General features: G+C 42.0%; 1 protein-coding gene across 1 annotated transcript in view; it reads right to left on the bottom strand.

The window, feature by feature from the left end:
- UROC1 (urocanate hydratase 1) overlaps positions 1–6,848 on the bottom strand; it is a 30,348-nt gene extending 23,500 nt beyond the window's left edge. The window contains exons 1-5 of the mRNA XM_041462427.1: positions 6,843–6,848; positions 6,515–6,645; positions 3,861–3,954; positions 3,351–3,410; positions 381–509 (exon numbers count right to left, since the gene is read on the bottom strand). Coding sequence (XP_041318361.1) covers positions 381–509; positions 3,351–3,410; positions 3,861–3,954; positions 6,515–6,645; positions 6,843–6,848 — 420 coding nt within the window. The remainder of the gene's footprint in view (positions 1–380; positions 510–3,350; positions 3,411–3,860; positions 3,955–6,514; positions 6,646–6,842) is intronic.
- Positions 6,849–14,693: the final 7,845 nt, after the last annotated feature.

Here is a 14,693-nt window from a genome sequence, read left to right as displayed (position 1 = left end):
CACTGTTTCCACTTGGCCACCTTGCCTTCCCTGCAAAGCAGTCCAGATATCTGAGCCTCTGATTAATAATCATGTTTGCTTGCTGAGGGCTTTGAAATCTTCCAGAGTGAGCCCAGATGAACTGACTGGGACAAGGAAGTGGCTCAGACTCAGTCAGAACTGAGGTTTTCTAATGAGGAGAAGGTTGTTCCCTCCACCACTGCAGATCAGCACACGTGAGGTGACAGCAGCTGTGCTGGAAAAAATGCTGCAGAATTTTGAACTCAGATTCCCCTGTGTGTTGCAGTAAATTCAGACAGTATAAATCATATTTTAACTCAGCCAACACTTGAGAATGAAACAGAATAAGAGGGAAAAGAAAACAAGACGCTAATACCTACCATGCCATTGGTAATGACTAAACGAGGAGCACGCTGGTGGCTGGGGAAGAGCCCCAGGGGATGCCCACTGTACATCACCAGTGTCTGCTCTTCTGTCATCTCTGACAAATACTGCATTACCAACCAGAACTGAAATGAAAAGCAAGGAAAAGAGGGACTTTGCTTCTTACATTTCTGGTTTTTGTGAAGCTGCTCATCTTAGAGAATGAAGGAAGCACTAGAGATAACGAGGTGCATTCACATATGGAATAACAGAGCTCTCAACACATTCTTGCTTTCAATAAAGTCCTTTAAGGGATATCAGTCACCAGGAAACACAAATCATCAACTAACAAAAGTCTGAATAAGTTCCAGAATAATTTCTCCAGTACAAACCCCAGATATCCTTCACTTTTAAAGCCATTCTAATTTTATCCTGAGATTAACCACTTGTATTTGGCACTTTTCTGGCAATCCTTCCAAAGCCAAACTGCAGAATTTTCCCTATAGAAGTGATTAAATACTCATGCTTATTGTTGATCCTAATCTGAAATGCAGCATTTTCTAGTGCAATGAATGGTTTTTATAATGTGCACTTCAAAATGAAATAGCTTTTCTTCTCAAGGGAAAAAAAACAGCTTTCATTGTGGACACAGAAGAAAATCCAGGAGCATCCTGGAGTACACAAATGTATTTCAGCTTTGTCTGCATAATTCAATTGTTACTCTTGATTAATGCCAAAATGTACACTTTGACCTTCTAATTTGACTTTAAATTTAACTTTAATCCATCATTGTCTATGACAAAGCCCATTAAACTCCACAAGAACTTCTAGAGTATGTTAACTAGGCCTGTGAGAAACTTCCCCATGCAATATTGGGGTTCAACAATGACTTGAAACTATAGTTTCTGTAGGGACACAAAATTTTGGGGGGAAAACATGCCCCAGAATTGCTGATCAAAGAGGCAGCAGTATCAGTGACAAATAAACATAGGCACTCAAGTTCTGAATCAAAAATGGTACAGATTTGAAGCCAGTCCCTTCTAACACAGCCAATTTCCAAAGCTGCAGGTTCAGTTGAAGAGAAAAGAGTTAGTCAAGTTACTGTTCTTGCTTTTTATGGTTTGGGTTATGAAAAATGTTGAATAATTGAATTCATGTCATAGGACAGAACAGGTGCTGAGCTCTCAACTCCCTAGCAGTGTGGGAAAAACATCCTAATGAAACTAGAAGCTGTAAGATAAATGGGTCTTTTGGCATTGAAAGGCATAACTTAGCAAAGAGGAAGACCTGTAAAGTTAGCTCTGGACATAGTTCTTTCATTTGAAATTATCCAGAAGAAAGCACAGGTCTACATGGATGATATAAACCAAACTGAACCTTTTTACTGTGAGTTTTGCAATGCTAGAATTTTTTTATTTTTTAATGCTGTTTTCAAGCTACAAACAGAATAAAATGTTCCATGGCAACTGAATCATTCATGTGATTGCTACTCTAAGTAAACAAAAATAAAAAGTTTTTGTTTGCTCTGCTGTGAAACAACTGCAAGTCATAGGACTGGCTTGGATGAGAGCAAGAGAAAAGAATATTTCTGACTTTGGCAGCACTTCTACCTCACCTTGCAGCCCAGCAGCTGCCTAAGGATTGTCAGGCCAATAAAGGCCAATATATAAACTGCTGGCACTGCTCACCACAGAAATGCTGTAACACTCATAGGTAACAGGCAATAGTTAACTGGCATTTATTAATTAATGCACAGAATAAAGAAATGGTGAGCATTGCCATGGTACCTCTCTTTGAAAAAAAAAAAAATGCAGAACACTTTTTCTCAAAATCTACATGAGGCTTCCATTTAACTTCCAGATTAAATTTACCAGATTAGGAAAGTGAAACATGAATTTTCCTTTAATCACAAATGAGAAATCCCAGACTGGGGAGAAATCCCAGGTCACTCAGTCCCGTGCTGCAGTGAGGAATCCATTCCTCTCCCCCAGCTAGGAACTACATTCACACATTAGTTTTGCTTGTGCTCTTTAATAATCAAGAGGCAGATTCCGATAAAGCCACAGCAAGGTGCATACGTGATTCTTTATGACAGAAGCTGGCTCCTTAGGTCAGCTTTTGCCAGCTCCAGTCAGAATTCAAGGCCTTCCCAGCCTTCAGGAGAGATGCTGCTCTCCAGGGGGATGTTGCTTCCTACCTGTGCTGCTCCTGACCTGCACTGCAAACAGAATTCTGAATATGTTGCTGATTCCAAAGATCTCCTGAAAACGTTTCCCACATGCATTTTGCAACGCTTAGAATGAGCATATTTATTGACCTTTTTTAAGAGAACAGAGATTATTCAAACACAATTTAAAACATTCTCTGATTTTAGAGAGGCTTTTAACCACCTGCCATTATTCTTAGAAGATAAAGGCTAATGTCCATAGTTCAGTGCAGCATGAACTGGACAGCTATAAGCACAACAACTAAGCTTACAAATAAGCACAACAACTAAGCTTACAAATAAGCACAACAACTAAGCTGATTTACTTGGAAAAATGACTCAGAATTGCACTTTCTTCAATCAAAGCCTTTTTTTATTCCACTACTTGTGAACAATGTTGCAAAAGCACCACAAACAAATAGAGGATACACTTTTTTTGTTTCCTAGATTTAGACTCTAAAATTATCTGTGCTGAATACTCAGGCCCATCCCTATGCATCAAAGAAAGACAAAGAACTGGCCTTTTATCATCCTGCACAGCCTGGTGTGTTTATGGTGTCATGTTTGGATTTCTGCTGGGCTGTCTGTGCTCTCCTTACTAAATAAAGCTCTCTCCATCTACGCAGTTCAGAACTGAGCATTCCCCTGTCCAAACAGGATGTTTTGGAGTATTTTAAGGCAATAACTGCCAAGAATTATCCCAAAGTGCCTAAGCAGAATGTGTGTGGGGGAGGGTGAGACTGGCTCTGTGAAGCAAATTGCAAACCCAGCGATGTCCTACCTGTGCCCAGTTGCTGAAGACCTGCCCATTTCCTCCGTAAGTGACGAGCTCCTGGGGAAACTAAAAAAGGCAATTCAACATTAAGGCAAGCACTTTTCCCAAACCTTTTACTGTACCCCTGAGCTACTTTTGCCATCTCAGTAATAAATCTTTTCTAGAGGTTATTGCATCAAAACTCTCTATGTTCTTGAAATCAGGAAGTAACCTTGTAAAAGCAGTAAGTTAAGAACAAAAAATTTATATCATTTTTCAAAATTAAGTGTTTGTTACTGTAACACTGTTGCTGAGATGAGCTTCCAAAGACACAGGAAGCATCAACACTAATTTTTCAACGTAAATTGTAGAAGCAATGTACCAAGAGCTGAGCTCTGTGTTTCAGGCAGTGACCAAGCTCTTTTATACAGTGCCTGTATGTCTAAATTTTTCAGTATTTATGTGAGAACACATACAGGAAGTATTTTGCCAATTTGCTGCTGCCTATGAATCCAGATTCCTTTTGCTCTACCTTACCTGAGCCACGGAGGGATCCAGATTATTCATGATCATCAGCATGATGGCAGCAGCTGACTTGGTCTTGCAAGGGTATTCTCCTATGGGGTATGCTCTGAAAGGGTAGGCACAAAAATTTAGAAGAAACACTCTAGCTCACAAGAGCAACCAGAACAACACACCCCACACAAATATCTCTGCACGCCAAGGATACTCAAACTTGTCTGGGTTGCAGGCTTTTATTCAGGGGGAAAGAGTAAAGAAAAGAAAGCACAGCTCTGAAGTTACATATGGACCTTAACAGGCAAAGCACATTATAGCCATTATCAGAACTAAGCAAAACCAAGAAATTGCATTTAGCTTATCATTTGCTGAATTCTTTAATCACAATTGATAAATGTGGTGGCCAAGAATGCTCATGGCTTTTTAACTGCATTTCTTTCAGGGGTGGTGGAAGTGGCCTCTGCAGCAGTTGCCCGGCCAAGCAGCCACGACCTGCAGTGCCAAGGAAAGCAGCACCACTGGAAGCTGCCTCCAGGCTCATCCACTCCTGCTATTTAAGATTGTATCTAAGAAAAAAACAGCTTGAGTTTCAGACTCCAAGAAACTCTCAAAAACTGAACAACCTAGGAGGAATATGGGCCTTTCCACTACAATGCACTTCATCCACAAGCTGAGAGGTGAGGCGTGGGAAACAGTCCCAAAGTTATCCCAGCCCAGGTGGCCTGGCACTGATGCCCTTAATGCACCTGCTGTGATCATCTCACTGTTATCTTCTCCTCCACCATCTGTTTGTGTAACAAATTGCTCTAAAACTTCTACTCTTGGATTTATACTGTAGCTGTTTAGGGCAGGGACAGCTCCTTTGGTGTGTCTGCACAGGTTTTAGTACAAATGTGCTGAGGCCTCTAAGGTCCGACACCTGAAGGAAGTAGAACCACTGGTCAGGAGTTTTAGTCCTTCCTTTTTTGTAAGCAACACCAAGGCTGAAAATTCCTAAAGAGGGACAGGATCTTTTGGCATGGTTTCTAAATGATCTTCCTTTTATTGGACCTTAGATATCCAATGGCTGGACACTTGCTTTGTGCAGGGAAAGTTACACTGAAAAGGTCAGGCTGAAGTGTGCCAACAACAAAAAAAAATAATTGGACGTCCACTGCCCAGCTCATGAGCCAAGATCTGGAATGCATATTCCACAGATTCAGCAAATGGGCTCCTGCCATGATCCCATGCACTTTATCCTGGCTTTTTACACCAGGATACTAAAAGAAATGCCTTGTAGTTATTGCCAAACCAGGAGGGAAAGCCTTTGAGTTTTTCCACTATGCTTTTTTTATTAGGGATTTTTGCTGTTCTAAACTTGATAAAAGAGCATTTCTGTGGAATGATACCAATTCATCAAGAGGAGATATTTACACATAATATTGCTCAGAACATAAGAAACCCAACATCAGTTGAGTGCTCTGGCACAGGAACTTAAACGGAACGAAGCCATGGTCCCTGGGACATAGAAAACAAAAATCAAATACTCTCAGACTACAGAGATCAAAAGGCATTTTCTCATTGTGAGACTGCAACAATCTATTAGAAAATGATCAGTGAAATGATCAGAAAATAAAAAATACTTGAAGTTATCAAAGAATCCCTGATGCCAGTGATGGAAACAAGCTGCTGGACTGTTTCATCCAAGCCGACTTGGAAGGTGTCACCATCTGTAGTTTAGTACAGGGTCCTCTGAAGTCCAGCTCTGCAAAACCTTTCAATAGTCTTCTATTTCTCCACTCCTTAGCTGAATTCTGCAATAGCTGACTCCAGGCTAATATGAACAGCATAGAAACATGGTTGTCTGTGGAAATCAGAGTGCTTTCTATTGCTTTATTCAGATTTCTCTATGGACATTAACCAGGCCCCTGCTGATGCAAAAAGGAATCAATCAGTCTAAAAAAAGCAGCTAGCCCCTGGCAGCCCTCACTAAATCTGTTCTGCTTCACAAACATTAGACCCAGCAGCCCTAGAATGAAGTGATGGTCCAAGACCAACAGGCACAGCTTATTACACACCAGGGTCACCTAAAGGTTCCAATGGAAAAAATGTACTGCCTTACTTTTCAAGCCCAGAGAGCTTCCTCTGCTCTGAGAGCATGCCCAACCAACCAGCCACTCACTTGGTTTTACTCCTTGGTTCACCTGGGACTTGACTTGCCCAGCTCAGAACTACTGCAGGTTTCCTGTCAGGGTGGTCATTGGAGGTCTCTGAGTAATGGCTGGCCCCTGGAAACCAAGCCCTGCCACGGGGCAGAGCATTTGGGATCCCTGTGTGGGGCAAAGCTGGGTTTGAGCCACACACACAGCCAGGCTCAGTCCCTCACCTGTGCTGACTGAGCTCCCCAGCAGTGAGACTGCCAGGCCCACCACAGCCTGTCCCAGAGGGACACTCTGCTTCCCTCCCAGTCCCATGGAGCATCCCAAAACACACAGTAACCCTCCCTGGAAATGAAATCACTGCAGTACACAGAAAATCCAAATTATCAGGAGATGAGCTTCATTACTATGTTGTGAAAACTTCTACAAGAGGCAAATTAGGATGCACCAAGGCCACTCTTTAAAGGTCAGTTCCACAGGTGAAAGCTGGCAAGAAAATGGCAGCTAATACAACATGAACCATCCAGTCCTCACCTCATCTCAATATCTGGGCAGAATCTGTACATATAGATGTGGCCATACAGCCTGAGCTCTTCAGCAAATTCCAGCGCCAGCTTCTTTTGGATTTCAGGTGGGAAATAACGCAAGGCATTGCGCAGAGCCAGCTGCCAAAAAACACACACACAAAAATAAACAGGGGAGAAAAACGAGGTACAAGAGAAATGGAGGTAAGTGGGTGGCCCTGAACTTTGACCAGGCTCAGCTGGAAGCTTGCCTAAGCTGTTGCAAGGACAATGCAATTCAAAAGGCTAAGCTCACACCAGGGAGCTTCATTCCTGCTTCCCTACTGCAGTGTTTCTACCTGCATCTTGTGGGTTCAGTTGGGGTAAACATCTAACCATCCCCATCCCACCTGCCTCCCCAAATCTGCCTGGAGAGCCCTTGGGGGTTTGGGAAGTAGTGCTCAATCTTATCAATATCAGACAAGGACGAATTCTCTCTCACAGCGCCAGGGGCACTGAACTATCAAGGAAACATTGTTTAGAAATCCTTAAAACTAAGTCCCTAACTCCAAGACACTGAAGATCCTACTGTACTTCCTATTCAAAACAAGACCTTAGTCCAGAGTTATGTGACATACTCCCAGATGAAGATGTTTGTGGGCTAAGTTTTACTGCAGATTCACTCCATTTAGCATCCTAATGTATTGCAGAGGGTGTTGGGTTACATTATTTTATTGATGTTACATGTATCACTTCCAAATTAGCCAAAGTGATTACTAGGCACTCCGCTAAATCCTGCAGATGATACTACGTGGCTCACACTCCCTATTGCCTTCAAAGACATTAGCCATGGTTTGCAAAGTACAATATGTCCTTTTGGATGAAAGAACCCATAAATAAATCACTATCTTTAGTAACAGCCTGTTAAGGCATGTCTCTGTATTCTGTGTTTCATTTGATTAAAACCATAATGAGAACAAAGATTTTGTCATCTTTAAATAGCCAGTTTCATGCAAAGATCTTATAAGTTCCCTGGCAAATGACAACACCATCCAAAGGACTTTTAGATGAAAAGATTCACAAATCATATGGAATTTCATATCTTCCTTTGGCTGATTTTTTAATGGCTGTGGAAAAGATAGAAAGGTATCAAGTTTGCTTCCGAATCTGGTAGCAGCTCGGTTTTTGAGAGGGCTGAGTAGAGATTTTGTGACTCCTAAGTTCATTTGTGGAAGCAAGTGCCTCCTGGAGGGGTGAAGGGGGGGCTGTAGTGCAGAATACCCTGAGCAAAAGCATCTAGAAACACCCAGTGTAATTATCATCCCCAGCCACCCTGGTAAGCAATGCTAAAAAGCTCCACAAAACCCTCAGCTCAGCAACAAAACTCCTTAATCACCCTGTCCTTGGTCTGGCTGTGATGGTTGGAGCTTCAGCCCCTTCCTCTGAGCACTCTGGTCTCACATCCCTTGGAGCAAAAGGAACAATAAAACTAAAATGTCTCGTCCTGAGAGAGGTTTTTGTGGGCACACCTGCTCCTGAGCAGGCATACAGCTTCAAGATCAGTGAGGCTCTGCTGATTTACACCACCTGAGGATCAGACCAGTAAAATCCTACAAATTAGAATTGCTATTCCACACAGAGAATGGTGAGGGGGGGAAACCTATTTACCAGATGAGAAAATGCAAATTCCATCTTCTAATACCACTTCATTCTTCTCTAGTTAGATAAGCAGTAATTTTCAAGGGCATGCTATTAATAAACACAAAAATCCCACCTATATTCACACAATGACAAAATACAAAGGGATTTCCAAAGTCAGTCTCAGAGGTGAGCAGCCATCACAGGGGGTTCTAGATATGAGACATTTCTAAAGCAAATTAAAATCACCTGCACCCCTAAAACCCACAGGTAAACACTGGTATTTTGGCTGCCTTTGAGAACGACAGAGAACTATAAGGCTTCCATTGTGGCAAGGATCACCCACAGTCACTGATCAATATATTATTTGCATTAAACGGAAACTGATGGGCAAATATTTTTCTTCACCATTTAATTCAAGCAAGAAAAATCTGGTTTGATTTTCAAATAAATTCACTTAGACTGAGCCTCTATCCTATTAATGTTACACATTATGAGAAGCCTGAATTTTGATGATGCAAACATTAATGAAACATGAACCTGAATGCTAGATGAAATGTGGGAAAGGCACCTTGCACAGACAATAGAGGTCTTATAGAAGAGGATTAAGACTATGGCTTGTTTAGCTGAATAGAACAAAGGTGATATTTGATTGCTGTCTCACTGCAGGATGAATGACAAAGCAAGAAGAAGCTTCAGGGAAATGCTGGAAAGGAATAAATAGCTGTGAATTACCTGTAAAAAATGTAGCTTTGAAATTAGAAGAATTAAAATTAAGATGTTGTGAAACAATCTCTCAGTAAAAGAGCCAGCGTGTTCAAAACTGCTTAGATGAAACCTGACTGTTTTATGAAAGGGCAGTGGCCATGTGCATTGGGAAAAATTTACATATTCATTATTGAGAAATAAACTGAATAATCTGAAAAAGACACTCAAGGAAGAAATTTAAATAGGCTGATCATTATGCTTTTGTAGGAAGACAATATATTTCATTAAAGCACCATAAAAAACCATAATCCTAGCCTTTTAGAAGGATTTATTTACCTCTGACACATTGCACTCGGAATATTTTTTTGCATTTGATATTTAGGTGTTCTTCCTTTTCATAAGTTCCATTGACAGAAGCTTAAGCTGCACACGCTCAGTTCCTCTGAAAAAGCAGGTCCAGAGTTCACTGGTGTCAAAAATATTATTTGCAGTTATACTCCTGAGTTCCATAGGCTGTTTTAAAAATTATCTGCTCTGAATTTGCTGAGTTACTGATTTAATTCAACTCTGCGCAATGTAAGCAAATGAAAAGTCTTCCTCTTAAATCTGCCAGCTGGATCTAACATTTGGGTCTTGTGTTTAAGCTCTAATCACTATTAAGGTGTCTTTTTTTTATATACTCCCTAGAATTTTTAAATTATAACAGGATTCTACTGCTATTTAATCAAGATTTAGACCTCTCTATGGTAAAATATAATCAAGGCAGCACATGTAATCCAATCAATCAGCTGTAAATTTCTTTGCTGGGGTATTCTCTTGAGAAATCAAGTAAACCAGCCTGTTTGTTAATTGGTGTTTGTTGAAGAGCCAAAAGGAAGCCTCTTCAGAGGGAATGTCATTCATTTCCATTTTCTGAAATGGTTCATCAGGACTTCCAATTGAAGACCCTTGAGACACTCAAGCATTAAGGGCTGCAGTCCCTGTTTACTGAGGGAAAGGGAAGCACAAGGAGAGGAAGTGACTGGTTTAACTCTACAATTTCATTCCAGTTCTGCCCCTTTTCCAGGGGAGATGGTTCTTCCTCCCACCTGTAATCTTCTGCCTGATTATTGACCCAGATCTTTGGTGGCACTATTCTCTGAGCAGCAAGTAAGATTGTTTCTTTATTACTTTTATGCCTGACAGGTCCCTGTTTCAATCAGCTCAGCTGGGAAGTAAACATGGAGATTTCTTACTGGACATTGCCATAAATGGCTGTGAAAGTTTGACCAAGTTCTTTATCACCCAAAACAGGAGCTAGTACATCATCCTTCCCAAACCACACATGAACTTGTTGAAGTAGCCTCATTTCTGGATGTGCAAAGAAATCATAGAGGTCAAACATTCTGGTCATTTCCTCACCAGAAGGCTGAAGAGCACCTTCAGGTGCTGCATGAGTTTTCAGGCTCTGGTTTTCAGCTCCTCGCCTTGAGACGTGCCCAAGCAGGAGGTCCCAGCTTCTCCCCAAGGCAGAGGGAGCCAAGCAGAGCCAGCACAGCCAGGGCAGGCACTCACCCACCTTGTGCTAGCTGAGGGAGGAGAGCAGAGCAGCCCAGGGATGGCAGCCAGGTTCCACCAGCAGTCCTGGTCACCAGGCAAGACCAGGCTGACCTGCAGGTCCAGGTCTGGTGATGTTACCATGGAGAGATGGAGCACAGAGATCCCCAGGCAGGTTCAGAGTGGGATGTCAGCCCACAGGAGGGAGAGCAGACCCAGGAGGGCCATGGCTGAGTGCACGGACACCCTGAACACAACCAAAGACAGCTCCAGCATAGCTGAACTTAACCCCCAGGCCTCAGCCTAAATGGAGCCCCCGAGCCCATGGGCAGAGGGCGTGGGAGGAGACCTCAGGAGAGGCTCCTCAGGGTCATCAAGGGCCATTACTGACCTCAGCGCCGCCCCAGAAACACAAGACACTGCCATCAGGGGAGAGAGGATCCTGCTGGGTAGCAGGGAGACTGTAAATGACTTGGCACTAAGATCCATAAGGGAATTCCTGTCTGGATAAAGCCATACCATTTTTCCTGATCCTGAGCAACACGAAGTGCCCATTCTTTCCAAGTTGCCCCAGCTTTATTGGAATGTCAGTGAGTACAAAGCATGCAACATCCTTGTTCTGCAGAGCACACACCACACCTAGATTTTAAGGGTAGTTTGTTTGAGGCATATTTACATTAAGATACAGATGCTGAGAAACAGAAAGCTAGGGTTTCCTGAGCTGTGGAGGGAGGGAAAGAGAGAGGATGTGGCTGTTTCAGGCCTCAGGCAAAGAATGCTGAAGGAAGAGAATTCAGGAAACATATAATCAGAATCAGTTCTGAGATATGGCTCAATTTATCCAAGAAGATTAAAGCTGGTATGATAGGAAGAATTAGATACTTCTTCAGCAAGTCCCAAAACACACAGTTCTTTATAAATCTCACTTACAGGATTTCTGTTATAACCACAAAAAGGAGGCCCAAGAAAATAAAACATTGGCAGTGGTAAGGTTTATTATTGTAACAAGAACTAAAACTGGAATGAAGGCATATGAAAAGAGAGAGAAATCCAGAGGAAATCAGCAGAGCATTATTAACTTCACTTCTGTCAAAGCTTCCCCTGAATATTTCAATTAGAAAGTGAACACGAAGCCATATATAAAGACAAGTCTTATAATTTGTTCAGCATTACACACTGTCAGCCACATCTGGAAGCCTGTCTCAAGATGACTTAAAAAAACCTGACAGACAGACAATCTTCCATCTACATGCTTTTCTAAGCATGGAGCACTTCTTTAAAAAAGACATTTGACTTTTCAGATATGGAAAAAATACCAGCTGAGCCTCTAATTCTCTTAAGAGTTTAAGGTGGAGGACTAACCATAAAGCCTTAAAACCTCTAATAGTCTAATGAAATACCCAACTAGCATGACCTTTTATCACATGCACTAGGTAAAATGGAGAGATGAGAGATGGATGTTACACAGCTGGGGGCAGAAAATCAGTCCGCTGCTCCAAACCTTAAAGGAGGCAGGAAACTATTCCAGTTTCTGTATAGGGAGGGAAGACCTTGTCATTGCCTTCCCCTCCACAGGTTAGAGAGAAAGGTTTGGCATCCTCTTGAGAGACACCATCTCCTGAAATTGGGACTCCTTTCTGCTATATCATGCTTCTGGGGAAAAGGGATTTAGGAAAGGCAAGGAATAAAACAGAGATGATTGGCAATGTTCTGACATGCCTTGAAACTCACTCCCCACTCTTTTATCTTCACAGCCATCACCACAGCCCTTCTGCACACTTATTAAACACATTTCCATGGGTCTGAACTGTCCCAGGCACAGACAGGATGCCTCAGCCATGAATGCTCCTGACATTGAAGTAAATCCTCTTTGGATATCTCACAGCTGTTCCTCTTTCTACTCTTTGACTAGACTCTCCTCTGTTTGTGGAAGTGACTTTGAAAGAATTTGACTGCTGATGCCAGTGGGGAACTCCCACGAAGGCAAGGAAGTTGTGTGCAAGTTGTTATTGGGGAAGGAACTTCTGTGCTCTGACCAGAATGTCTCAGTGTAAGTGATGTTATGTGTGATGAAGCACAGACTTCCAAGCTAAGGAACCCACCTTGTCCTCTCCCACACAAATTCCTAAGCAGCTCCACCCATTGGCCATTATTTTCTGCTGCTGATTTTTTTAGTCTTGAACATGAAATAATGCAACCATTACTTTGGTGTGTACGAAGACTATTTAAACAAAAAGAGACAGGAAAATAATTACGCAACTAAAGACAAATAATTAACTCCCTACAAACTCAACTGAAATACATGCCCAGACTTCTGTATAAAATAAGAAATTTTTGGGGTTTTGTGCAAATATACAGATGTGTAGCTGCTACCATGATGCTGATTCATCACCTTTGATGTTTATTGTATTGGAGGGGTTAGCTTTCACTCACATACATATGCAAGGGTTTGGCAACAGCATTCTGAATTCCACCTCTGAGAAACAATGCTGGATTGACAGCATTGAAGTCTAATGCTTCTTGTTTAGCCATTTAAAGTCATGGAAGGTGCTGTGCAGAAAATCTTCCTCATACCAACCCAATTATTCTGGAGGAGGAAAAAAGGAAGCGAAGAGAAGAGCTTCCAGCCCTTTGTCCCGTTACAGAGTGAAGTATAACACCAAGGAAATACATTTCACACAAAGTTAGCTTCCCATTCAGAAAAGCATTTGAGGCAATCAGGTTTGCTGCCCCAAGCTGCCTTTATCTGAAAGGAAGAGAAATGAGGGCCTGTGAAAGCCCACGTTACCTTTTTTTCCTGGGCAGTGAGATTGGGTGTTCTCACGGGTGCGTGGGGTATTCCTTTTCTCCGACCTTTGTTTTCAGGCAGGGGGTTTAGAGGAAGGCCACGACAGATTTCCTTCAGGCTGGTCATAGCTGCTGAGGAAATAGCAGGAGGAAAGGCAAGGCAAACTGGAGAGGTATGAGGAAAGGGAGGTACAAGAAAGGTTGCAGGAAGTCAAGATGCTGCACGATTCAAATGTGCCACCACTCCAGGGGACGTCCAAGAGGACAGACTGTCCTCTGGCTTTGGCACCAGGGCTGTCAGGCTGAGAGGGCAGGTGGTACAGGTGACACACCTCCCTGCTCTGTGCCATGCCATTGGCTCTTCCCTCCTCCCCCAAAATGAATGATTCACAGTTTGATTATTCTCTGGGTGCTTTGTCAACTGGTGCTGTGCTAAGGCACCAGAGCAAATTCAGTCACCTTCCAAATAACCTGATCCCCCCAATGTTCACGTGGGAATCGTGGTCTGGAGCAGGAATATTGACTGAGACATCAAGAATTGTTCATTTATGTTGCTATAGCTTAGGAACTAATGAAAGTTAAGGATTATTCACATCACTGTTCATACACACTGTTCACTTAAGATGGACATTCTCTGTTTAACACTCCTTGGTGTGGGCACTTCCTCAGATCTCACCAATTCATCTTCTAGACGACAGCAGTGGTCATTATAACAGCAAAATTTCCATCTTAGGTGTTAGCTTCTCTTAGCTCACAGGCATGAATGGATTTTCATAGCATTCAACTGGAAATGTACTCATTAGCACTGGAAGTGGATTTCTCAAGACAGGCAATAATTGGGAGGAATAATGAAGGCTTTCAGTCCTATGTCACTTTTATACCCTACAGTCAACAACAACTAGAAAGTCTTGTACTGCCATCCAGGCATCACAAGTAAATGAATGTATTTAACTTTGATTTTCCACTTAACAGTGCAATGTGAACTTTGCTCTCCATTCTGGCTTGTTGTTTAAATTATACAGAAGCTTCTTGACCTTTATTACATTCATTGAACCACAAGTGCCACATTTTAAGCCAGGTGAAATTAACTGGGCAAAGCAATTCAGTTAGAATTGAGCCTAAAACCTGCAAATGAAAAAATACAGTATTTCCCCACAAAGGCAGCAATCAACAAGCAGTGACAACAAAGCACAATTATTAAATGACAGCCTCTCATTAATGTCAGATCCGCTTTAGCTCTAGGACATCCTGCACATCCCCAGCTCCCAGTGAAGATGCTCAAGTTGAAAGAACTCAGAGCATCCCAGGGGAGTTGAGCACACAGCAGACTCAGACTCTCTGAAGGATAATGTCATTTTACAGCAAGAGAATTTTGTTTTGTAATTATACAGTATTTTAGCTGCTTTCAAACACAAGACAAAGACAAAAAGGAGACAGAAAAGCCTCTATATTTTAAAGATTTCTACTGAGTTTTCATATTAAAAAAAAAAAAAAAGACGGGTGAAGTCAGAAAATTCTACCCCAAAATCTAGCCAGATAAC

Source organism: Pyrgilauda ruficollis, unplaced genomic scaffold, assembly GCF_017590135.1.
Source record: "Pyrgilauda ruficollis isolate IOZ18807 unplaced genomic scaffold, ASM1759013v1 scaffold10, whole genome shotgun sequence".
NCBI lineage: Eukaryota > Metazoa > Chordata > Aves > Passeriformes > Passeridae > Pyrgilauda > Pyrgilauda ruficollis.
The sequence above is the reverse complement of the archived record's forward strand: the minus strand, read 5'-3'. Positions and strand labels throughout refer to the sequence as shown.